A 27563-nucleotide genomic window follows, 5' to 3' on the forward strand; every position below is an offset into this window, starting at 1 on the left:
AAATATTTACTCTGAAATACAACAATATAGCTGTGTGAAAAAATCCTTATCAAAGAGCTATTATGGTTTGCATTAAATACTTTTTAGTAGTATCTCTAAAAATACATACTCTTAATTGCAAACTCTTTGCCTCTCTTCCTTCCAGACTGATTTTCTTTTAGAAGAACATTTACTAGCCCTGACAGAGAGTGCATTCTTTCCCTTACACAAGTAATTTTGCTTAATATTTTTTCTTTGCAACACTTGCATTTCACACAAACTTCTTCTGTTTTGATCAGCCTTGATTTCTGAGTTTCTGTAGAATTTGCATCTTTACTCGGATTACTTGCAATACAGTGGACATAAAGCCCTGTTAAGCAGCAATAATACAAGCAGCAGTACCTGGCACTGCTTAAATAATATGCCTTTTTTGCACATATTTTTAATATTATAATGAGTATATTAATCACCAGGAAGGCCAGGCATTCCAAATAACTTTCTTAACATGTCTTAATGTTTCTATGTCATTTGTTGCTAATTTTAGCCAGCTTTTGATACTTATATTTAGTTCTTTCTGACAGTGTCTGCTCTTGCAGATCAAAGCAAATGAATTGGCTTATTCGCTTTTTAGAAAAAGTATTAATTCACACTGCTTATTGATTAAAAGAGTTTAAAAATGAAATCTTTCTGAAATGGTGAAAGAGATAGTTTTAATGAGGGCAGCTCATACAGGAAAACAGCAGGCTTATATCCATGTGGCTTTTGAGATATTCTTGTTATGGATTTTGAATAGAAAGGATTGTGCAGAGGAAGCGTGACCTCAAACATCAGTAACATGGTAAAACTATTCCAAAGGAGAATATTGTAATACACCACCTCTATGTTTCAGGTTCACATTAGGGCCTTTAAATGGTTAAAATTACAGAATATCTTCACAAACAAACTGCCCAGCGAGTTTCCAAATTCATTGGCTCCATTTACTTGTAAATACACTCCTCTCTTTGGGGTTAATCTTCTGAGATGCTGAAGTAGCAAAGTAACTGTTGATGAAGTCACCTGCATTGTTTAATGCTTCCAAATCTTTGCCAAGTATCTTCTGAAACTAGGAAAAAAAAAAAGCCAAATTTCCACTTTTTTCTGTTTCTCCTCCTTTTCCCCCACCCCTGTTTTGTAGCCCTTTTGTTCTCTTTCATTACTGCTGCTGTTTGCAGCTCTGCCTTGCCTGGCTTCTCCAGATGACAGCTTTCTACACTTCACTTTTTCTTCCTTGTTTTTTGTTCTGCTTTATGTGACTGTCTGTGTTTCTATTTGGATATGCACCCTACTGTGTCCCAGCTGATAGCAAGAATCACAATCTCCCCCCTCCCTGCCTCTCCTCTGAGCTCTGCTGTATTGTCTGAGTCAATGAGGTTCCCTTGTGCTTTGTGTCACTGCAATCCATCCTTCCTGCTTCTTTCCCACTTCAGTATCTTTTAATCCTTTCAGCTTTAATTTTGGCTCCCATTTTCACTGAACCTTTTTGGAATTCTTATCTTTTCCTTCTCAAGAACTTCTCTCAGATGTTCATCCCAGAGAGCACATGCTTCTAGTTTGAGATGTGGATGGGTATTATGCTCCCTGAAAGAATGAAACCCAGCATTTCCTCTCTCACCAGTGTATATGTTGGTTTTGCTGTTGATCTGTAGTAATATTATGTATTTAACTGGCAAAGATGGTTATCTGTTATCTCCCAGATATCTTCCTCTACCTCCTTTTGGGTTACAGACTGAGACATGGTGTTCCCATGAATTTCCTGGAGCACAGCAAGGGCTGGTTTGCTTTGCCAACCTCGCAGTCTGGCAGGTACAGAATTGCAGCAGGGGTAGAGCACCTTGCCAGACCACTGGGCTGCATTTGTATTTCAGTATGGGAAATGCTGAGACCCATGCTGAGACACAGCCTTTAGAGAAATTGTTACAACCCAAAGATGAACAATAGGTGGAGTAAAGAAAATTCTTTGTTAATAGAGGGTCAGGAGCAATTTGACTTGACAGGTTTATGGAATGGGTCTGTATGAAACCTTTACTAGAGGGTGGGGAAAATGGCTCGGATTCAAGTTCCATAAAATACAAATTTAAGCAAAGTCACCAGATAAATTTGGCAGAATCATCATGCTGGAGGAGCTTGGAGAATGTGATGGGAGTACGATCATTGAAAAGCCCAGTGTATCTTGGAAGGGTACAGCCTGTCTTAGGTTGTGTAAGTGAGAGAGATGTGGAGGGAAGGGAGCACAGGACTAAAGAGGACCAGGAAAAGCAGGGAGAAAGTCAGTGTTACCAGTGTGTATGGTTTTACACGTTGTTGATTTTGTTTTGGTTAAGTCTTGACACTTTGATTTATGATGGCATCTATTTTATTTTGTTAGTTGCATTCAGAGACTTTAAACCATGAGTCTAAATTGATGCAGCACGAGGAACATGCAAAATTATCACCATCTCTGCCTATAATTTAAGACGGATCTGACTTGCAGCAACATCCCACCTGAGATGCATGGAAAAGATGTTGCTTTAGGAGTCAAGATGCCTCTGTGAGAGCTCCAGATGATTGGGGGTCATTTGCTAATGGTGTTCCTCCCTAGCACAGCACTGAGCTAGGAGACAAGGAAAAAGAATTATTTTATAGAGTCTGTCTCTTGCATTTATACTGTTGAAATGTAATTTGCTAGAATGCCTGTATGAGCTGTAATTTTATACTGTTTAAAGAAGATGAATGGAGCTGGTGTAGTATTCCTGAGGGTAAACACCAGTGACTGGAGTTTACTGAACATGTGACTAGAAATTTTAATTTTAGGAACAGAGAGTTCCTCCATTTCATATACACACCAGGCCTTTGAGTACCGATGCTTTTTTTCATTTGTCACTGACAGGCTGTGATTTATTTCCTCATGGGTGTAAAGTCATGGGTTGTGCTTGCTGCAGTGCAGAAGGCTCTGGAGGGAAAACATAATCAAATGGAGAAGTATACTTGAATTATCCTCTCTTGATCCCAGTTTGAGTTGTTTTTCTCTGATTGTCATTCTGTCAAAAAACTGGGTTGATGTAAAAAGGTGATTAACTAATTTTCATCCTCTTCCACGTGGCTGAGGAAAAATAAATACAAGAAGTTTAGAGAGGAATAGCAGATTGGAAGAGGGTGGGGAACTGGATCATCTGGCAGAGTGCTTTGGGAAACTTCCACTTTTTTTTGTTTTACCTACCAGTTGTTTTAACAAATATGTACAGCATCTGTGATTTATCTTTCCATTAAACTTTGATAAGTTTCTTTGCAGAAGGTGGTTTTAAAGAATACCACCCTAGTGCATTGCAAGTGTGGGTTTAGGAGGCATCAGGAATTGCCCTCCTCACCTAGACGAAATTAACTTGGTGTATATATGAAGCAGCACTAGGAATATTGCTTCATCCTAGATTGGAGGAATATTTTGAGAGGTGAGAGTTGGAATAGGAGAATTTTCCTTTTTAAGAGCAAAGGATGGAAGCTAGCTTATTTACAGTGCATCTGTGACTGTTCCAGCACAGGGGGGTGCAAAGTCTCTTAATCCAGGTGCAGACAGACAAATATAGATTTTGCTGGCATTACCCATGAAAACAAAAGAGGAATAAATGGTAATTAAACCAAGCCAAAATAATATTTTGGGGCTAATTAGTGCTGCAGCTCTTGGTAAGTATATGAAAGGCTAGAAAATAAAAACTAGACTTGTGTCTTGTGAAGATTCACAAAGCATATGTTGCTACCCTGTGGTTAATGTGGAACATTGTTTATTCAGCATTGCAGGGCCAAATTCTACCCTAATTTAAGGCCATGCAGTTCAACACACATTATCAATTCAGCTTTATGTTACGGAATAATTTCATCCACAGTAGATTTGGAAAGCAACTGCAGGTTAAAATCAGTCTTCTCAATGCACCTGTTACTCACAGGTTACTCATTGATTTTCACCATAATTTTTATTCCCATTGCTAGCATGAGAGTTCTTTGGATAGATGTAAGCTAATTACAACCAAGGTAGAACTGAATTGTTTTAACTGCTTATGACTGCTTGGTCAGCAAATGCTTAATTTTTGACCAGGGGGTTATTCCACTCCATGTGAAGATTCTTAGCAGTCATCAGTATGCTCTAACCCCTACCTTTAACATACATGGCTACACAGCCCTCTCCTTCTGCCTTTGCACATTCTATATTTGTGAAAACAGAACATGCCTTCTCCTAATTTTGTTTCAGGTGACCTTGACTTTAAGCAGGTTTCTTTGTATACAGTAACAGGGCTCAAGTGAAGAATGAAATAAATCCATAATTGGTGCATTGTCAAAAATGGGGAAAAGTGTTATTTGTATATTTTTGTAAATATGTAACATTTAATGGCAGTTTTGTAGTGACGTGCTGTTTTTGAGAAAAGGAAACAAATCTATGTTTGAATATGCTTGACGTAACACTTAACTGTGATCCAATTGCACAAGTAATAGCTTAATCAAAAACTCTTGTGCAATATGTAGTGCACACACATAACCAAGTATCTGTTAGCAATCCACAAGCAAATTTTTGGCAACTTTTAACAATAGTGATGAACTGTGCAGTACAGATTATCACGGTCTCTTTCAGCTTCCAAACATGTAGCAGGCAGACTACTGTATACGTACCTGTGTACTCCACTGCATCCAAAGGTATGCATTTGTCCTGAGAACCTGCACTCCAGGTTTTTCTTTAATAAAATTTGGTTCTAAACTATTGATTGCTTTGTTTTTTCTTTTGAAGCTTCTCATGGGGTTTGTGGAGGGGAAATTGTTTAACCAGTCCCCAGAGTTTGTGTGTCTGTATTTAGCAGCAAACGACTCAGCTCTGCAACACTGAGCTCAAAGGCTGCAGCAAACCTTCATTCTCCTCCTCTTTAGCCACTCCACTTCATCCTCCATCATTGCAGCTCGACTCCATTCCTAGGGAAAGAGGGAAAAGTCCTTTTGCCTTTTCCTGGGAGGTGTCTGCAGTGTAGCTGGTGGAGGGTGACATCCTGTGGTGAGACAGAAGCCATGCAGGGCTGTTCTGTAACATCCGAGGCTTGGTATGTCTGTTCTGCTAAAGAATTCCGTAGGGCTCAGCCTTCATCTCCCTGTGATAGAGCGCCATCCACAGAACAGAGGTATGTGTGTTCTGCCCTGCCCGTGCCTAATCTCTTCTTTTCTTTCCATTAATTGCCCTTCCTTTATCCCACTGTTTTCCTAAGGAGTTGCCTGTGCTGTAGAAGCTGCATTCTCTTTGCAAAATTCAGGGGTCTGCGAGTCAAATTTAGCCCTTAAACTAGATGCAGCTGTGTGTAAGGATCAGGCCTTGACTCAAAATAAAACTAAGCTACAAACTATGTTCAATCATTTACAAAGCCAGGAAAACCAAAATTCTCAGAACTACGCCCACTGGACATGCCCAGCTGCTACATATGATATTTACTTCACTCTGCTACAGTCTTTGGAAATGAAATGCAGAATTATGTAGTATATTTTTATGAAGTCTTGCCCTTAATGTCCTAAAGATTTTCTCCTACTGGTCCTGGCAAGTGTTCTCTGTCTTTGCAAAGGTCACTGAATTGCTAAAGTCAGAAGATGCCTTCCATCCCTACAGCCTGGGCATTCCTTCCTGCTTCAAACTTTAGAGTTGAGCTGCTTTTGGTGCAGCTGATATTTTCAGCCTGGAATAGTTTATGGTTTGCTGAGAGCTGCTTGCTGCTCTGTAGCTTGGTGCCTTCCCAAGGAAAGTGACACTGGTAGAATAAACACTTGATGTTCTTTGCACTGCCTACTGCCCACAACAGGGAAAACCAGAGGTGTTCTAATTGTTGTGGATGTGCAATGTGAAGTCTTATTAAACCTCATACTGGGATAAAATAGCAACATGGATTATTATCTACTGATTTTTTTAATTAGCCATACAAATTTTATAGACTGCAATGAAGTTTTAATAGGACCACAAATGGATTATTTATTCACAGAGTGGATATATTTTGAGGATCCAAAGATGGATAATTAAAAAGCAAAATAATTCAGATGAGATGAAACTGTATTTTCCCAGTCTGCCCTAGTTGAGCACTTTCCCAGGGTGCCTGCTGGAGGAGCTGGCAGCTGGAGGAGCCCTGTGGTGTGGGCAGTCTGACCCTTCCCTGTGGCACGCCATGCTCAATGTGAGGCTGGATGCAGGAATGAAGCTTGTGCAGCCCAGCTGGGAAACACTGCAATTTGTCATTTTAGGTTCTCTAATCCTATACTGTGGCTAGCTGAGACTTTAACTGCAATTTATCTCTACAAAAGCAGACTGTTGAATCTCAAACAACATCTCATTTTCCAAATTTAGTGCTCTGATATAAAGACAAGCAAAACTCACAGAAATCATAAAGTTACTTCTAATGATGTTGCAATAGTTCTTTCCAAGGAAAGCTCCTGATTTGGAAGATCAGGAGTGAGAACAGACACAGCCAAGCTGTTCCCATAAATGAGATACCAAATAAAATTTGCTAATATCTAACCTGAAGGGCTACTTTACTTCAGAAACTGATTTCTGTGGAAAGAAAAGAATAATTTCTGTTTCCCTTGCTATCATCATCAAAGTCATATTAATTGCTATATTATTTTGAAGATTAACTGATTTCAACATCATCATAAGTCATGTCTCTAATAAAACTTTTGAGGCATAAACAACAGGCAATATTTTTTCCTGTTTTCCATTAGGACACTGATTTCTTTTAGATTTTTTTTTTTTTTTTTTTTTGTGATTCATGCCTTGAAAGAAGTTCTGCTTTCTTATGGATCCAGCTGCTGTGGAGAAAATGTACTGTACTCTGGTACAGTACATTTGAAACATTTCTTTTTGAAAACCTCATGGTTTTCAAAAGCTGAAGCAAAATAGTGCAAATGCTGCACGGTGTATTTTGAAAGTGATAAAAGGATCAATTCCTGCCATTACAGTATCATAGCAAAAGCTGATTTAAAAAAAAAATTCAGAATCAGTGATACATGCCAAAACCAGACTAAAGAAGTAAAAATTCTAAGGAATAACTCAGTGAGAGCAATTAACAGTCTATTTAAAAATTAGTAATTAAACCAGAAATTAAGCTTATGTTCAGCTCAGGACCATGTAACTGCAACTCTACTGGTTCTGCAAAATCTAATAGGAAAATGATTCCCTTGTAATCAGATTACTGACAAGGAACACCCTTGATAAGATTTTTTTTTTGTTATCTAATAAATTGTGAAGGAATAATTTTGCATTACCTTGATCTTAAAAGAGAGGTTCTTGCTTTAGAAGTCAGATTGAAAAGAATATGATACATGGCTTTATAGAGGGGAATGTTTTGTAACTGCTGGTGTAAAAAAAAAAGCATTTTTCTGTGAAAGAAAACAGCTTTCTTTATCAGTAGTAATATGTCAAGAGAGCAGGGGAAGCACACAAGGACACTTATAATACACTTCCAGCCTCTCTGGAGCTGGACTTCTCTGTTTTGAAGCAGGGAGCTTTGTGTTTGATAGTTTTAAGTAATTACTTTTTGCCATGAATTTTGTTGTTTATTGTTTATAGACCCTTATAAGATTTTAGCATCGATAAAATTCTGTGACAAGTTCTGCAGCTGAATTGAGCAATTGTTTTGAACCTGATCATTGATTCAGATACCCTCAGTGTTTGTACTGTTAGTGGCAGGGACTATTTTGTTTCCCCATTTTTATAACGTGTTAACACAATTCCCTCCTCAAGATTATTTTTTTTTTCCACACTGGAATGACCTTATCTTTGTTTTTCCCTTGAACTTCACTGTAATATGAATAGGATTTTTCCTTGTCTGGAGGGATTGCTGTGCCCTTGTACCATCTCCCATAGAGTTTATCTATTTATGGCAGTCAGAGCCATTTGGATAATGTTGTATAGCTACAAATGCAGATTACTGAGACACCAGCAATGCAGGTGGTTTTGTCTTTTTTGCCATTTGCTTCTGCAAGTCTTGTGAATCAGACAGAGACTAGAGATACTTGCTGCATTTTAGACCACAGGATTATAGCAGGTTTATTTTTTTTTTAATTTTTCCTGTTGTGTTTTTAGGTTAATTTTTGTTTGTTTTCATTTATTTTTTTGTCTTTAGTTGTTATGCAGTACATGGACATACCTATTAAAACTCCATTATGATCTTGGAGGCTGTAACTACAGGAAAAAACCCAATTAACTACTTTAGAATACTGCTTCCCTCAGTATTCTACTTAAGCTTTTTACTTTATAAGTTTGGTAATAATTGTGGTGTAACAGGAGCAAGAGCAAAATCTAAGAAAAGCAGCAAGGAGTAATTACAGCTTAACACTTCTCAATCTCATCTGTCAGTCATCTACAAGAAATTGCTACATTCATCTTTAAGTAGCCTGGTAATCAGCTCAGTTTAATTTTAATCCACTTTCCTTTCTTAGAGGTAATTTTTAATGTTTTACATATTGCATAATTTATTAGTGGAGTTGACATCTAAGCAAGCTGGTGCAGATGCAACAGGCAGGCAGGAAGTGCTGCTATGAGCTCTAAATACATCAAATTCCACATTTCCATTGCCAAGAGAGTCCTTGGACATTCAAGTTGCAGGAGGTCACTGCTCAGTTAAATGGGGATACAACTGATGCCAAAAAACACTCATGATAATGTCCAAACATTTTTAAACTGACTGGCATGGGAGAATGGTTCTCAGCTGAGCGCTGACTATTGTGGGAGAGCTGCTAAGGTGCCACCTCAGCACCTCAGGGTGCCTCTGGAACTGACCAACACCAAGAAACAACACTGCAAATCCTTTTTTTGACAGGTAACTTTATTAATAATGGTCTCAGATCTGTCGCACCCACCAGGTGCCAGTCTTTTTTCACACTTTGCAAGACTTTCTGAAGAATAAACTAGAAAGGCATAAAGTTAGTTGAAGCTACTAAGACACACATTTGAAGGTGGGTCTATTTTGGACTTTTGTTTTTGTTTTTTTTTTAACAGAAGTGTCCATGAATGTGTGTCAGAAAAAACTTAAATACACTGAGAAATACAGTAGAAAGGCTATATTTACAGTCAATTAAAATGGGCACTGCCAACATATCCAATAACAAAAATAAAACAAAACCTTTTTTTTCATGTTTCTATCATGCTTTTTTTCACAGAGATTTTTTTTTTAAATATGATTTTGTTTTTTAAAAAATACAATAAGGAAATAATTACATTCTTAATATGAGAACACTATCATACAACATACACCCTTGGCCAATTAATTTGAAAGTGTCTAACAAAACTTGATACTAAATTAATATTCTCCATTTGAAAAATCAAATTGCCACAATCATCTCATTAAAAAAACACCCTTGATCCCCCAAAGTTATGATCTGGGATTTTATTAAAAAAAGCATCACCCATTTAAAAAAAAACCAAACAAAACAAACAATTTAAAAAAAGCACCTGGTACAGTAACAGGCATTTGGTGAGGAAGTACAAGTGTAACATTTTCTTAGAAGACATATAAATGGTTCAAAATACGAGAATTTTCCTTTAAAACAGAAGTCATGCTGCTCTATGGCCGAGTTTGCCTGGTGATCCTGGAATCTAAAAACAGTGAAAAATACAGGTTCTGTTGCTCTTTATAAAAAATTGTGCAGCAATAGTGCTATTCAAGGCAACAGAGTACATTTCACAGCACTGAGAGTGGTCTACAGAGAGGTTATTTCCCAAGCTTTTTGGTTTTCTTCCTTTCAGAACCTTGGCTGTTACACAGAACAGACTAAAGTGGTGGTGGCTCTGTGGAGCCTTTGCTGGAGGAAGAGTGGAAGATGTTTAGATCAGGGGGCAGCCCCTGTGCAGCAGGCACCACAGGGGCCCAGGGTGCTACAGGTGCTGCAGGAAGGCTGCACCACACAATTTCCATTTGCCTGGGCAGAGATTTACACACATCCACCTCAGGCATAGATTAAAACCTGTCCTTGCCAAGGAATTTTTCTTTTTTTTTTTTTTTTTTAACCATGGGATAAGGGGGTGGAAAGAGACAATGCCAATATTGGGTAAACAAGACAAGTGATCTGCCTTTTGACTACTCTGCATTACTTCATGTGGGACCACTTCTTAATGGAAACTGTTACATCACTGCTAACCTTGACTAGAAGCCTAATTTGCATTATAAATATGTACAGATATAAATTAAATATTTATTGAAATATACAAATAAATAACTTAATTTGAAATAAAAAGCCTAAATGAACTTACTTTTGTTTCAAATTTGTTTCTGCTATTATTTATGGGAATTTGATGCTGTTTAGTCCATAGTCACAGAATACAGAATGTGCCCTCGAGTTAGAGAGTTTATTAATAAGTAAGTGACCTAAACTAATATTAAAAAATTGTGTTTTCAATGAAAACCACACTGACACTTGCTTTCCTACCGTGTCTGCATTCCTGTGGCCCTTTGTACCAAGAAGCAAAGAGCCTTTTCTCATGCTGGGCCCATTTCCACACTGCTGAGGTCAGTGGGGTCCCTGCCCTAAATGCATTTGGGAACAGGACACAGCCCCATCTCTGCCATCTCCTGGCAGCTGTCAGGTCTTTCTGACAGATCTGTGCCCTCAAATCCCACAAGCTCCTGTAGGAAGTCCTCTGGCATCCAGCTCAGCTGAGAATCCCAGGGTATCCCCCAGGAGTTGCGCACACCCATTCCTAAAGGTAAGAGATAATCTGCAGGCTTGGCCACAAAGGGATGCGATCCTTGATAACTGCTGTCTTGCCAACTTCTGTGATTTTAATTGCAGTCTTAACTAATTATCAAGACTCCAGCCCTAACATCTGTGATTAAAACACTACTCATATTTTGAGGTAATTTTTAAAATTAATTTTCTACTCCTCGCAGTTGAGGAGGAAAAAAATCTTGAGAGTATGATTGAAAGCTCTCCAAAGGCCTAAAAAAAACAAAAGAGAAAACTTAAAAGAAGCCATCTGATTTATACGTTCTCCTCCAACCCCCTTCTGATTTTTTAAAACCAATCTTGAGATTTTGCAGGGCTTCAGTGGCAATTTACTGCATGTTATTTCTCGGGAATGACATGGATAAGAGACGGATTTTTGTAATTTTACAGACTAAAATGCAAGGTGTTATTTCCTAGTAATCAGAAATGGACCCCTGTTTGGGAAAATCCCCAATTATTTGTGGAACTGTTTAGAAGAGTCTGAAAATTATTACCTTTTCAGTCCATCTTCCTCAAAAATAATAGCTGAGGTCTGAAAACAGACAAAGGAAACTAAGTACAGCAGTGTTCTATACCTCAAGTTTAACAATACTATATTATAAAAAACAAAACAAGACTGAATGCATAAGTCATTCTGAGTTGCCGTTTTCTGTTGAGGACTAAGTTCAATTGTTTTCTTTTTCTTCTTTAAAATGTATAGAAAAGAAGCAGTATCTAAAAATACCTGTTAGCCTTTTAAAAAAATCAGGAACAAGTCATAGTTCAAGAACATGACCTTTGAAGATGACTGGTGCTTCAGAACAGCAATAAAGAGAATGTACAAAAACACATCTGTCTCGAAGTTTGGCAGCTTTTTATCTCCCCATGACAAAAGCATCTGTCTGAAAAGTATCCCAAAAATGCTTCACCAAAGAGTCCTTGTGGCCCTGCAGAGCTGCTGGGCTGAGCAGCCACCAGCAAAGCCTCTGCTGATGAGTTAGACCTGCTCTGTGGCACAGTTCCAGAGGCAGTTTTAACCTGCAGGAGTCAGGATTTCCCACCAGTCTTCAGCAGTGTTCCAGCTGTCTGATGCACTGTAATTAACATTGCTGGCTCTTTGCTGCTTCAGCAAAGTAAACTTGCAACTGTGACTTTATGCTCCTTTTTAGTTCCTATGGTTGGGTTTTTTTTTGGTTTTCATTTTTTCTACCAGTGAAGTTGGAAACAAGGAGTTACAGCTAATAAAAAGGGGCACACGTAGTTACACAGCAATACAGTAGAGGGAATACAGGCAAATTAGCGCCAAGCTACCATTAACTTAACAGAGTTATAAAACTTCTCATGTTTTATCACTTGATGTGACCTTCCAGGTGAGTCCTTTGCAGCCTAAGTCTTGGTCTGTAGTAGGTAAGGCTTTTATGGAAAGTGACTGGCTTTGTTATGTTTATGTTCCATTTTTCATCTCCCATTCCTGGAAAGGGAAAAAAAAAAAAGATACAGAAAATGTTAAAAGAAATCAGGATAATTCACTGATGTCATCATATCTGCTAAGCCACAAGTGGGTTCAATAACAGTTTTTTCATTAACTTTGCTGGATTCAGCCCAAAAATTAGTTAGGGAATGATAACAAGTATGTTCTGATAGTCTTTGCACAGCATCCACCCTTCCACAACTATGTACAAAATATTTTCTAGTGCAGTGCAAATAAGCCATGTTTGTATTCTGCAGAGGGGACTTCTGGAGCAATTGACACCCCACAGCTGGTGTAAAGCACTCAGCTCTCCCTGAGTAAGGGAGAGGCTGCTTGAAGCACACAAGGCTCTCTAAATGACTGGTGTAAGACAGCAGGAAGCCCTCAATATCTCTCAGAGCTGACACCAAGTGATTGCTTTACTGCTCTTCAATTTTTTTATTATAAGACTCATGGCAAACACATAAATTTATAACTAAAAAGAGCAACTTAGCAGAGAGACTGACAGGAAGGGTTAAGAGAAACAAGTCAGTTTGCATTGCATTTGTTTCCCCTACAGATAATCCAAACTGAGCTATTGCGTGGCAAATTAAAGAAATTGCTTTGACTTTTCTGTGCCTCAGTTTCCTCACCTGTTAGCTGAGGGCAGGGACACCATCCACAGCAAACAAATGTTACCTATAATGCTTTCGGTCACTTGTCTCAGAGCAAGGTATTGCCATTTCTTCTGCCACTTAAGTGAAAATCACGAGAATGCCACAGCTGAGCCCCCAGGTCAGTAAAACTTGTGGCCATCAAATGACACCTGGGCTGAAGCAGGACAGGCTCAGCTCAGGACATCCACACTGCACCCCTCCCTGAATCCCACCCTTTCAGCCATCAGGAGCCACTGAAGATCCCCAGGGATGGCCTCCGGCTCCTGCAATCCCCTTAGAGGAACCCTCCAGCTGCTCCTCGCCAGGCACTGGGGGCTGCAGATCCTCTCTGACCCACCAGAAAGAGACACTCTGCAGGCAGCCTGCTGACTTGGCTTCCAACCTGAGTTCCTCAATTTAACACTCATTCCACAACATTTAAGAGCTCTGACTGAAATCCATTACTTATGCATGTAAATAGCTGTTCCTGCTGCTGAAAGCAGTAAGAGCATTAGTTTGGCTCAACAGCTGTATGAACATGACACCTCTTCAGCTGTTGTAAAGTAACAGTAAAGGTCACAGTTGATGGCTGCTTTAGCAATATAAAAAAAAAATAATATCCATGGGTTTAAAATTAGACAATAATTTACTTTGTTTCTAAACTTCTGTTTGTTTTTTTTTAAATTTAATTGGTGCTTTTACTAAAATTCAGTGTATTTTAAATATTCCGTTTTACTCTTCAAATTATGGTAATTTTAAAGTTAAAACGTAGTACTGGTAGAAATTAGATTACTTTAAAAACTTTATTAAATCTGTGTTCTCCATAGATATGCTACCAAAGCTATAAAGGAAGTCCTTGGCTAAGCAACTGGGAGGAGATTTTCTTTGAAGTGTTAAATAAGGCTTGAAAGCAGAAGCTTCTTTTGCAGGTGCAAAAGGAACTTTTTGTTTCTTTCCACTGCTTCTGCAGGTTCTCACCAAGGAAAGAATGTCTCAGTCAACACTGACAGCCTGACTGGGAGCTGGGAAACTGGGACAACTCCTTTTCTTCTCCAGTCCTTGAACACAAGTGAGATGTAAGATGCTGACATTCACCAGCCCACTAGTTTCAAAACCAAATCAGAAATACTAATTTCAGTTTTCTTGCTACCCATAACAATTTGGCTTTAGAAACTAATTTGATATTTAATAATTGCTGTACAGAAAGGATATTTGAATCTTTTTACTTCTCTAGGACTACTGACGCAGAATATTATTTTCCATATTTTAATTGGAGTTTCCATTTCTAGCCAAGTACAGATTAGACAAAATTGCAATTAAAATGCCTTCTGGCTTTATAAAAATATACATAATTACTTTCTAAAAAAAAAAAATTAAAGATACTTGTGAAAAAGCGAAGTTAAAAATTCAAATTATGTATGTGTAAGTATAATGTGTGTCCTGAACAGCCAATCCCCAAATTGCTGCTCTTTCTTAACACTAGATCTGTCTTACTGCTTCTCTCTGTATTTCCTTCTAATGTTAGAGCATCTGAGAGGAGAAAGCTTTTGGTGGCAGAGCTTCCAAAGCTGCTGTCCCAGGCGTGCAGGGCACAGAGGCACAGGCGCAGCACTGCTGCCTGGTGAGCATGGCCGTGACACAAGGCTGGCAGGCAACAGGCTCAGCATCCTCCATGCAAGGAAAAGGCCAAGGAGGGAGGCATTCAGTGCATTCAAATACACACCAGGAGTAAAAACCATATTCTGATATTTTTAACATCTATACAACTCCCTCATAGCATCGGGAGAGGTGCCAGCTGCTGGAGATACAAGCCCGAGCACAGGCGTGGGATCAGTTTCACTCCCACAAACTGCACTGACATCCACGCCTGGAGAGCCAAGTCCTGCTCTGGGATACTCATGTGTGACACCCTTTCCTGAGTCACATCTACGAGGCCTGGGCTCACTCACAGCTGCAAAAGGCCAAAAGAATTGAGAGCCAAATTCCACCCCCGCACACGTACAGCGACCCCCGAGCGTGGGGCGTGCTGCAGATGTGCACCTGATAGCAGCTGTGGCTGCCAATGGGCTGGGAACAGATTGGGTTGCACTATCTAATTCAGCAACATTTCACTCCTAATGTTTAGTGCATGAGGTTTTAGGGAAAAAGCTGTTCAAGCTGAATTGGATACTTTGAGTGGTTTTTCACAGCATGGGAAAAATATGTTTAGTTGCTCCATATCCTTTTTGATTAGCCTAATCCTATATCCAAGATTCCTCTGCCAAAAAGCTTGACCAACTTATGGTGCCATCCAAAGCACACTGGCACCAAACACAGGAGGGCTTTTCCTGCATGGTATGTGCTGAGCATAAAAAATATACTACAGGAAGGTATTCTTTACACCAAAAATATTTAGGTTTTTATAATGCCCTGGTTTCTCCAGCTGTAACGATTAGATGTCTGGATTTAATGTGCCTGTCCAGCACAAATCCATGCACCCATTTGCAAGCACTGTGCTCTGCTAGACCACACTCCCTGAGTATTGCTGAGCTACCATCCACATCTAAGACAAAGTGTACAGTTAGAGATGATATCGTTATGGCACAAATTAGGCTATAATTGGAAAACACAGATAAGCTTTAGAGCACATAAATCCTTCCTCAGGTTTGAAACACAAGCTGCAGACTTCAAAGTTGATTAGAACTGAAACCTATTATGCTGAGTGTAATTATTCTTAGTTGGATTTAAATGAATCAGGCTAACTGGCAGGAAAAAGCAGTTGATGTCCATGCAAAGGGAGTAGAAGAAGTGTGAGAAAACTGTCTCAAATGGTGCATCAGGAAAAATAATTATATTATGATAATTTAATAATAAAATAATTTTTTTAGATACTGATTTTTCAGTATCTACTACATTTAGGTTCCAGGCTTATGCTCAGATACTGGAAATGTATATAATCAATGAATACATGTAGCAAAAGTTACTTGAAGAAATCCAAGTACAGAAGACATCAATGAAAAAAGGAAGTAGCCTTCATGAATGACAAGTGTTTATGATTATTGCTGTTTATAATTACAACTAGCAGTGAACTACTAAATAAACAAAAGCTTGGGCCCAGCACTATTACTGCCACCCTTGGTTATGTGTTGCCCACATGTTTATGCTGCCAGCAAATTTAGCCCAGAAGAATGGTTATACAAATCCCACTTAAACTAAACCACAAAAATTAGAAAACTGTAACAATACAAGAAGACAGCAAATTTCAGCCTGGTACTTGCAAGACAAAATTTAAGTCATTAAACTTTTGCTTTAAATGTACATTGAGCAGATACTTGCACAACACATTCTCATTAATTATAATGTTCTTGCAGCGGCTGGAAAAGGTCAGACCCAATCTTGTGCCATTTCTAATCACTCACTGTAACAGTGCTCTTTTAACCACTTCTCTGCTATACAGAGTAGTGGACACACGGACTGTCTACACCACAGACTACTTACTTTGCAAATCAAATCAAAAAAGCAACAGAGAAAAACACGGAATCAGAGTAGAGTCAAATCTGTCTCCCAAACTTACTTACCAACTCTTCTGCAGAAGGTTCTCCAAATCAGCAATACTATGTAGTAATATGAATAATTTAGATACTCTCTTCTTAAGGCTAAATAAGACTTTGTAAGAAAGTACGAAAAAGCACAGAAGAAGACAATTAAGACATGAGTGCTCTCACCTTTGCTTTTCGAAGGACATGGCCCCGACATGGAGAGCTGTTTGATGAGGGAGGTCTTTTCAGAGCTGCTGCACTGTTCACAGGGATGGAGCACTCAGTATCACTGGTATCACAGCTGGAGATGGGAGAGTTTTCCAAAGTTCGGTGCTTGAAAATGGGAGACTATAAGGAGTGAAAAGCCTATATTGAGTTTCCTCCAAGTAGTCACACGTACAATATTTTCTACTTTAGATTCAGAACTGCAGAACTCTTTTAAAGAAACTATGTTCATAATGATGAATAGACGAAAAGGAGATTAGAGCACAGGAAACAAAACAATGTGCATGTGTGTTCTGTGATGAAAATTGATGTTTCTTTTCTGTTAAACAGCTATGGGTCTGATCAAACAAGTATGGATAATCCAGAGGAATTGATGTATCCCTCTCTGATCTTTCTGTGATGGCTGCTTCAGACATAGATCTGTAGCACAAGCTCCACCCTGAAGGTGTGAGATGCAGCCCTTGCAGAGTGTGACACAGCTGACAGGGGACCAGCACAAGCAGATCTTCATCACTGCATGATGACTTGGTGCATTTAAATCTCCCTGGGCTGGAGCAATATCTTGGTTGCTGCACTTATACAATCACTGAGGACAAGGTGCTGGCTTTTTGCACATTATCCTAACATATCCTGCCTGTGATTCCCCTATCTACCTGCTCCCTGTTGCTGCTGCAGGAAATGTAAATAACACAGAAAGGAACTGAATTCTGCTCTTATTTCTCGGGCTTAAAAAACCATTATACTCTCAGTTCCTACTCATTTTGGCTGGAGCTGGGAAGGCTGAGCAGTCCCAGCCCATTAACTGGGATTTGCATGTTCAGTGGCTTTGCATACCTGTGGACTTGATGTCCCTGATTTGGGCTCAATAGCCAAGCCCAGTGTGATGCCACCAGCCAAGGCTTTCTTAAGGCTCTCCTTCACCTCAGTCAGTTCCAGCTCCAGATTTACACGCTCAGCCTCCTTCTGCTTACATTCCTCTTCCAGCTTCTTTAACTTGTCTTCGAGAATCACTTGGGTCTTCCTGCCTGTCATTCACAGCAATTTTATTATTCCAATAATAATAAAAATGTTTAAATGACACTTAGAGAAATTATTTTCTTTCTAAAAAGTAAGGAAACAAGGTCTCTACGTATCAGTGACATAAAAAAAATTAGGTACTTTATATAAAATGCTTGAAAGTAAGAAGTTTAGTAGCATAAATCAAATGCTTTCTATCAAGTGACATTCTTAGATATCTAGTCTGGTTTCAAATCAGTATTGTTTTCTTTATTTTTCTGTATCATGAAAATATAATTAGCTAGTGACAAAAGTATTATTCCCATGCTCTTCTTATCTGAAGTTCACACCAGTGTAATTCCTTAGGTATGTGTATACATACACATGCATATATAAAATAAGGACATACACTTACACATATGTATTTTTATCTTTTACATTTTGTATCTATATAGAAAGCAAATATAGACATTACAGAGCATTGCTCAGCACTGAAACCTAACCTTGTTTAGGGTGACATTCAGCACAGAATACAAAGCTGTTTGGATAACTAAGCCTAATTCTCAGGTGAGAATTCAGCACATAGAAGCACCTCCTACCAGCATTGACTTCAATGGCAGCACGCAGATCCTTCCTTTCTTTCCGGAGCTGGGCCAGCCTGTTCCGAAGGGCCTCTTTTTTCTTCAGCAGCTCCTCTTCTTTGCTTTGTAACTTCTTTGCATCTGCCTCCACACGATTCTTGCCATATTTGTACTGCTCTGCATCTGCATGTATCAGATTGTAGTTAATTAGGGTTTAAATTAACAGCACAACCCTGAACTGGGCCCTGAGACTAAACATGACACGAAGCATGTCACGGCTCCCCATGGCAGGGTGTTGCAACTGGATGATCTTCAAGGCTCCCTTCCAACCCAAACCATTCTATAATTCTATGGTTTGAGGAAAAGGTTTGGCCTTCCTCCTCAACTGGCTCTTTCTCAAGGTCCATGATTTCTGCCAAGTTCTGCAGCACAGCTATAACAATGATATGGGATAAAGTATGTTCTTTATATTTACATGAGGAAAATGAGATATACCAGTTACTTCATAGCACACTGGTTTTGAAAAATGGCCTTGCCTTTCTCTGTAGTTCAGAAGATGGAAAGGAGGCTCCTCTCTAGCTATGAACCCTTCATTTCTAATTGAAAGGGTCAGAGGAAAAACCACCTGCTTGGCCTTTTGCCTGACTTTCATTCCTACTTCAAGCGCACATCTTTTCTCACCTTACATAAGAGAATACAAAGATGTTCACACTTCTTTGACGCCTGGCAGCTTTCTTTTTCTTTTTTAATTTCCCATACAAATGCTTTCATTTCGTGGCTGACATATATTTGTGGTCTGATTCATATCACAGCCCCCTCTACAGCTCTGCTCCAGTTGCAGACTCAAAGAAGATAGGTCAGCTGAGAGATCACTTCGTCACATATCTGAAGGCACACTCTATGATATGAAATAATTCCTGACAAAGAGTTGTTAAGCCAGTTTTAGTCAGTTAGAAGCTATTTACTTTAGTCCTAAAGTCTAAACCAATTTCTCTTGTTGCCATTAAATCCACGGCTTCTTAAATAAGACTTCATTAATAAGTCCACTTATGAGCAACACAGTGTTCCTACATCTATACCAGCTCCTCATCCTCCTTTTCCAACAGGAAGAAAGAATTCCTCTGCTCCAAATGAGGAATCATTATCCTTCTTTTTTTCCCTGCTGTCCTCATGACTTCACAGCAGCCACAGGTCCACATTTCATATTTATCCTTCTCCCATATGAGCGGCACCCTTTTCTCGTGTGGCGTGGCTGGAGTTAAGTCACCAAAGTATCTCCTGCTCAGTCTTGGCATCTCGTCCTCGGCCTCTCAGCTCACAAAACCACACTGGTGCTGTACCTTGTCCGCTAAGACAGGAGCCCTTCTGGGCACCCTCCTGGCTCCCCAGCGAGGCAGCAGTGAGGACAGACACTCAGAGGCAGCAGTGAGGACCGACACTTACTGGATGCCGTGCGCTTCACACAGGAAACCGTCTCGGATTTCTTGGGCTGGCTGTTTAAAGTCCTCGCTTTTCCGGCGATCCCATTAGCAGTCACAGGAGGCTTCTTGCCTTTAAACTGTTTGAAAACAAAAGTACAAATGGGCTCCAGCTATTCCCGTGCCGCTGGCATTACTTTCACCCTTTCATCAAGGGCAGAGCTTGACAGAAAGCTGCCTGCTACATCAGAGAGCCTTAATAGAGCACATTGATCGAGCTGGAGACGGCGCTTCCTCCAGAGATGCCTCTGGGAGCTGCCCGCTCAGCGGGAGCCGTGCCAGCAATCACAGGATAACAAGGGGATGAACTCCCTGTTTCTGGTGGCATCATGGTTTCCAAGGCATTTAGAACCCTGGCATTTACAGTATTAAGAAAGCCACTGCAAGGCAGAAAAAAATGTATATTTTAATTTTTTTTTTTACAGTAAAGACTCTTGAAACACAAGTTTTTCAGAGTTAATTTCACACAGTATAACCTACCAGGGTTTACCAGGGTTTAATTTCACACAGTATAACCTACCAGGTTTACACAAAAAATTCAACATTATTTCTTATTTACTATATGACCATGCCATCCTTGTGGATTTTTTTTGAAACAATATGATTATTACATGTTTTTAAGTGCTAGGAGTTAATATATCATTTCCCCCTTATACAACTACTAGCTACTACTTAAAAGCTTTCCTTACTTTAGAAAAACCCTCTCATAATGGCCAGACAGGCTCAACAGATTACCAGGAACAGAGCATCTCATGTTCAAGGGGTTTCCATTTAGAGGGCTCACAGCAATGAACTGAAGCCTGGGAAGATAACCCAGTCCTACTCATAGTGTCTCCACGGAGGATGCTCCAGCCAAGCACAGGGCACATGTGTGCCATGCTCTGTTCTCCTGCTCCCAAAAGTTTGTGCGGACTGAATTGGGAATGCACTAAGAAGCTCGCTGCTGTAGTAATTTATTGCTCATGTCCACCTCCAATTATGCATTGCACTGAATTCCAATATTCCAATATGAAGTTTTTGTAAGGGTTAAGTGAGTTAACACACAGTATGATAGGTACCTTTTACAAGGGAAACATTTATCTTAACTGTTCCATGTCAGATTAGATTGAAAACCGTGCATCACTGTGATATATTCACACTGTGATACATTGGTTTAAGCCAATGACCCCCTTTCAGAGACCAGCTAAGGGCTCTGAGAAGGTTCCTGGCATGGCTGTGAGCAAGGCTTGCTCTGCTCCCCTGCTGGGCTGTGCCCATCTGCTCCAATGCTGAGCTCACAGGACTTCATCTGCTCTGTAGGTTCATGTCTGAGGTACAAAAGCCTGCAGCCACCCTCAGAAAGCAGCAGAGAAATAGCCTCTTTTTTTTTAGGGGAAGAAAATAATAGGCAGTAATATACTAGTAATATATAGATGTCATTTATGAATATATACAACATAATTTACTAAATATATAGCATCAAGTTATTATACATATGCATATTCATAAAATGTATAACCAAAATATACATGATATATAGAAAAGTATACATGATATATAGATTAGTATATATACTAATATATACTAATTTCTAAAGAGCCAAATTTGCTGTCACAGTCAGGTCACATGTCACCTATCTTTTTTTGGGTTTTTTCCTAAAATGTCTCTGCCCGAGGAGCCAAAAGGTAGCTAGACATGCATTCAGGTTAGGTGTGGAAGGTCACATTGATTTTTTGGTATTATTCACCATCTGTAAATCATCAAGAACATGCTGGCAAAGCCTTTTCTATGTACCACTACTTGCACATTGGAATTTACACCTTTGCAAACTTGCTTCATTTGCAGTGGGCTCATAACTAAAGTCCAGGCACCTCAGTGCTAACACTGAGAGACTCTAAGAGTTCCTAGAGATAACAACAAGATAAACAGAACAAATAAAAAGCTTTGTTAAGTATTAAACAGTACAGTACCTGCGAGCCAGATCCCCTCCCCACAGCAGAGGTATTAGTGACAGACTGAGCAGAAGACAGATTGGATGAGACAGGGTGTTTGTAATGGTTAGAGGAGAGTTTGTCAGCAGATAACCTATTGGCTTTCCTGTCAGCTGGCGGATAGCGCGCAAAGATTTTTGGAGACGGCAAGTTATCGTACAGGCCTGCGTTATCATAAAGCATTTCTTCTCCAATGTTCCTGCTACGAGAAGAAGGAAAGCCATCTTCTGGTTCCCACTGCAACACACACACCTCAGCAGTTAGTGAACAATGCACCATGCAGAACCCCCTAAGTGAAATTAAAACATTAGTGATGCTTTGGACTCCAGCAAGCCCACAGTGCTTAGCGAGCATACATCCTTACTACTGACACTATTTAGAAAGTGGGGGGAGGATACTGTGTGGAAAACAAGCATTGCATTCCACGGCTCACAGCCTCAGCCCTGAGTCCAAGCACGCCTAACACCCTGACTGCACCTTCAGCACCCAGGGGGCAGAGGCAGACTCTGTTAGCAGGGGGATGCTCACAGTTTGCACAGATGAGTCCATGGGATTACATCTGGTACATGAGTTGCTAAAAGTAATATAGCCTAGCAGTTATCAGAAGCCAAGTTTTTTCTAGCTTGTTTTTTTAATTTCTTCAGGTTAGATGTCTTTCCCATGAATATCAGCTGCTGGTATGCTTGCACATTTTATTTGACAGAGATTTATTATTCTGAGCTACAAGAACTAAAATAGCTCCTTTTTTTGTTAATTTTTAGCAAATGGGAAGCTCAACAATAGTACTCCAGTGGTTCATCTGATTAATCTTAAAAGAAACCCACCTGATTGCTAAATATTCTTCCTTAACCCATCCTGGCCATGGCAGTACACTACTCAAACAAAGGCATGAGCACATCCAAGAACTACTCAAAGACTGCTCCCCACACAAGTGATCATGCACTGTTCCCAAGAGGGGATTTCTAGCATCTTTTGGACATTACTGACATATTGGAGGACTGAATGTCCAGTTAATTTCACACTTTGAAACTATTAATTTCCTTTGAGTTCGCCCTTAGTGGGGCCTTTATACAACAGCCCAAATTAAGAGCTGACATAGGCTGTAGCTCCCCTGCAAACCTTCCTGAGGACCCCATATTGCTATAGGTGAGCATCCACTAGATGTTAAATCCTCTTACACATCTGCCTACGACCAGCTCTGCACTTTATGAAGATGGAGGTGACCACTGTGGTTCTCCTTTGGGACAAGCAGCACCTGTAACCTCAGGAATGCAGCCACAGGGACTGAGAAGTGTTTCGGTGTCAGTGTTTTTTCAACAGACATCAAAAAGTGCCTGGTGTAACTGAGTCCTTAATTTTGCCCTTTCCAGTGTGATCTAAAAAAATACCTCCTCAAGTGAGTATTATATTCAAGGACTTGGCAAAAAATCATCAACAGGCAACTGCTTTCTAAATGCACATTGGCTCACATGCAGGTTAATGTAAACAATATGTCCCATGCCCTTATATTCTATAGGTGTGAGAGGAGTCTGCAACCCCCAATCAAAAAACCATGAGTTCATCTGGAAACTGCCCAGTGAGGATCTTTAGATAATACAATTTTCAGATGTCCACATGGCAACGAACACATGCAAAACAGTGCTGTACGCAGGCTGAGCTCTTACCGATCCGTTGATGCAGGGAACATCGTCGTAGTGGAGGGCCATCCCGCTGGGGCAGGCGTAGCCGTTGGCAGCGCTCCCCCGGTACGGGCTCGTGGATATCACCCGCCTGTTCATGAAACTGCACAATGCAAAGGGAAAATAATGAAAACCAGCACTCAAACTTACGCCTAAATGATGATACAGTGGTATATTCCCTGTGCCTGATTATGTAGCCTGGAAGCACGGAGCTTCTCGCTTTCCGCAGGGTGGTTTTTTCTTTCTTTGCTACTCATACGCTGCTGCTACAGCCAGGAACACAACATATGTTCCTGTTCTCCATTCTTGCAGTGGGGATATAGCTGTGTGAAGGCCAGGAGGGCAACAGCTGTAATTGCTCAGTGGCATGTTTACATAGGAACCTGCTGGTCTCTGTTACACACCAGCCTGACAGGGTCCCAGAAACGCTCCCTTGCTGTCTGCACTGGGGAGAAGCAGGTGTTTCTGTGTGCATGCATGCCCAAGGGGCTGCAAACTTAGGAAATAACAGAAATAAGAATAAAATCCAGCAGAAATTAAAAAAAAAAAAAAACCCACATAATTTCAATGAAATCCAAGTTAACATTTCTATAAAAATTTCCTGAATAATTACTTCCTCAAAACCTGGGAATTCTTCTTTTCTGCATCAGGACTTTTGGCTGGCTATGGCACTACGCTTCCCAACTCTTTATGGGTAATTGTACATGCAAATACTCTATATGCTCATTCTTGCTCTGTTACACATGGTGGGCCTGAGTCCTCTGGAAACTTCAAAAGGGATACACATAAATATAATATATTTTAATTTTTTCCCCCTTATCCTGTTCCAATCAACACTGTTGCTTAATAAAGACTCCAAGGGTGAGTCTTCCTTTGTAGCAACTGTTGGAATTGAATAAGGTAGAGAGTGAGATCCAAAATAATTCCATTCCTACAGTTTCAGGTGTGCTTAAATGGGAAAACAATGTTTTCCATCCCAAACAATGGAACTATTCAGAGTCTGTGCTGACATTCATAAAATATGATAAAGCACTGCTAAAGCAGAGAGGGTCTTCTGTAGTGCTGGCAGGAGCTCAGGAATGCTGTGGTTTCAACAGTTGCTTTCTTTTTGGCTTTGGAATAACATGGAGTCCTTTGAGTATCTTATTCAGAGGGAGAACTGAGGCTCACCTGAGCCACGGGAAGCCTGGGCTCACAGGAGGGATGAACCTGCCCAGCTCTCTGTGAACCCTTCAGGGCAGTGTGGGGATGGAAAAAAGATAGACAGAAGCTTTTCTTACTTCAAGCAAGCTAACAGTAAAATGCCCAGGAAAATCCCATGATAAAAACGTTTTTAACCTTATCATAACTCATACCTTGTTAGTCATTATTAGAGGGCTGCATTTGTTCACTGTTCTTAAAGAAGAGCATTACACAAATGTTTCTGGTTGGTGTGAAGAACTGAGTTTGGAGTTGTTACTCTATTTCTTCCTAGTGAAGAGGCTCCGATTACAGCAATATACAAAACCATGTCTGAAAACTGGGATATTCATTAGTGGCATCTGATGCACCTGTGGTAAATACTTCCACCACCAAAGGAAGGCAGGATTTATCTCAGTAATTGCAAACAATTCATAATCATTATTTCAATAATCCTCATTAATCATGTTTTCAGGTGCATCCATGCAAATTAATTGTATTCAGAAACTGCTAGAAGGAAAATCTGCCTGGAAGCACTTTTTCCTCAGCTTTTCCTCCATACCTAATGATTTAGGTGAAGGAAATTGATGGGACTGTTAATGAGAAGCTGATAGTTTTGCAAAGCATCAGTCTTAATAAGTGAGTAACCAATAATCTAAAGTGACTGAGTGATAAACTAAGCTTTAATTATAACTGCATTTTATTTGGAATACTGATATTCATTCTATAAAGGGCAAATGTAGGAGTTCATTAACATTTAAGTACCATTGTAATTTCTCCTCATTTTCTAGCAGTTGTTGAAAATCAGCAGACAGCTACTCTATTGCTTATCAGCAAGCCCTCACAGGCTCTTAAAGACACCCAATGAATTTTAATTAATTCTTAACAGGGAAATTCTGCCATTTTGCAAGTTGTTTGACACTGCTTTCTAACATGTGGTCTAGTTGCATATGTTTTTTCACTTGGCTCCAATTAGTACCACATTTGTGCAGAAAAGGAAAGCCATGCAGAATTAATGGGGAAAAGGTTACCATTCTATTGCTGTTAAATGTGGTTATTGCTAGATGCTGACTGAAGCAAAAATACATGTCAACACAGGAGAAACTTTTTGAGCCCTATTAACTTCTAAACAAATATTAACGTTAAGTCTGAACGCAAAGTGCATTTTAATTCTATCAAAATTATTTGGTTTTCACAAAACTGGGCTTGCATTAACACTGAGTCACTTTGATTTCCATCAGAAACTGGACTTTCATTGAAGCTGGGCATTTTCCCTTGTTAACTTCTTTTGGAAGCTTGCTAATGGCAATAGGATCCTCTTTTGGAAAACTCCAAAGCTTTTTTCCATTTTTTTCCCCCTTCATTTTCTATCTGTTCAAACTCATGATGGGCAGATGGGGTGTGATTCTCTAATGTATTAAGTCACACAAATTCCAAATTAGTCTAGGGAGTGTCATCTTGCAGTAGGATGAGGGATGATGCCTTTGCCAGCTGTCTTCTCAGGCCACCCACTTCCTGACCACAGGGAACAACTCCAGCAGGGCATCCCCCTGTCCCCACTGTTTCTTCACTCCTGTTTACAAAAACCTCATCTAGCCAAGGAAAAATGATGGTTTTCCCCACCAAGGGCTGATTTAGTGCCTCAAATGATTTGAACGTGTAAATCACTGTATCTGCTAAGTATGCATTTCTCCTTTTAGCACAGGATCTGTAATGGGGAATTCACTCCATTGATTTGCAATTTAAACAGTTTCCATGCTGCATCCTCTAGGCACTTTCTCAATTTCCACCTCCTATATTAAACCCCAGAAATTAACTGCACTGGGGTGAGTTTGATAAAGTTTTTAATTAACCAGAAAGAACTTGAGAAGGAAACAGGGATTATGTGACTGTCCAAGATTTAAATTTGCTATATACTGTGAGTATATATATATATCTATATGCAGCATATAACATACAATATGCTGTATATTTCCCTCTATGTACAGCAAATACAGCCAATAAATGTGAATTACGTAGCTTTATATTTCAGAATATTTGTTCTCTTCCAGGAACAGCTCTAAGACTTTAGGTAAAATGGAAGATTAAAATATAGTATTTGATAAGGGGACTTACTGAAAAAAATCAGTAAAGATTTGAGTAAAGTTGCACAGTGCCTTGCATCTCTTACAGAACTTAGCAGGATTCCAACACAATAATCACAAACACATCTAACATGCTGCAATGCTGATCCACTTCAGGAGTTCAGTGTGTGGCAAGGGAGGAGGTGGATTTTGATTAGCAGCGCTGGCAGAGGAGCTAAGACATGGCTGTGAATTCCCAGAGCCCTGGGAGCAGCACTGGGATCACGCTCACCAGAAGGTCTGCTTGGCAGCCTGGATGACGCTTGCCGTCATTTCCACGTCGATGTAGTCGTAGTGCAGAGCCCCTGGGTCTGTTGAAGACCCCGTTTCTGCCAGCAGAATTCCAATCCATCTGCCCATGTCTTCTGAGGAGGAGGCCTGTGAGGAGAGGGCAAGAACACAGGTCAGGTCTTGGCTCTGCCACTGGGCTGAGCATGATTGCAAAACGCACATTCTTCTCGGTTGACAAATTGCTACCACATGGTATGAGAGGCTCTGGCTTCATTCTGCTGAACTCTTAAAAACCCCAGGATTTCATATTAAATCTGCTTTGCCAGAAGGAGGGCACTTTAACTAAGCTATGTGCTCATCATTTATGATGTAATACAAAGTGGGCAATCCACTAAAAAGATGAAAAAATAATCATTTAAGGCCAGTGGATTTAGATTCAAGTAATGCTTATTTTAGACTACAGAATATTGAAAGCTTTAACATAATTATTTTCTTATGTTAGGCTGGAGGATTTTTGGACAGCAACACTCCTGAGAAGAAAGTGTTACTGTTAAACAGAAACAAAAGGGAAGAGGGAACAAAATAGTGAAGAGATTTTAATGTTACTTTTTGAAAAATTTTGCTACATTTGTCTAAATGATGCCGTTCATCTTCCTGATAACACAAGTAAAAGCATTAATGCTATTAAAATAATTGAAGTTTTTTTCATATTTTGTTTCAAGTCACCAATTCAGAAGTTAAACAGCAGCAAAACAAATATTGGATAGAAA

General features: G+C 39.8%; 1 protein-coding gene across 2 annotated transcripts in view; it reads right to left on the reverse strand.

The window, feature by feature from the left end:
* Positions 1–11677: 11677 nt before the first annotated feature.
* The window catches only part of AFAP1 (actin filament associated protein 1), a 110881-nt gene continuing 94995 nt past the window's right edge, over positions 11678–27563 (reverse strand). The window contains exons 11-18 of one of the 2 annotated variants that reach the window (XM_054295524.1): positions 26795–26940; positions 23246–23363; positions 21561–21818; positions 19577–19691; positions 18152–18316; positions 17391–17581; positions 16518–16679; positions 11678–12178 (exon numbers count right to left, since the gene is read on the reverse strand). In XM_054295524.1, the coding sequence (XP_054151499.1) occupies positions 12152–12178; positions 16518–16679; positions 17391–17581; positions 18152–18316; positions 19577–19691; positions 21561–21818; positions 23246–23363; positions 26795–26940 (1182 nt within the window). In that variant the 3' untranslated portion in view covers positions 11678–12151. The remainder of the gene's footprint in view (positions 12179–16517; positions 16680–17390; positions 17582–18151; positions 18317–19576; positions 19692–21560; positions 21819–23245; positions 23364–26794; positions 26941–27563) is intronic. The other variant, XM_054295525.1, reaches the window with a different exon arrangement.

The sequence above is a fragment of the Melozone crissalis genome, unplaced genomic scaffold (genome assembly GCF_028551555.1).
Source record: "Melozone crissalis strain CALT ecotype California unplaced genomic scaffold, PUWL_Pcris_2 ptg000006l_1, whole genome shotgun sequence".
Classification (NCBI taxonomy): Eukaryota; Metazoa; Chordata; class Aves; order Passeriformes; family Passerellidae; genus Melozone; species Melozone crissalis.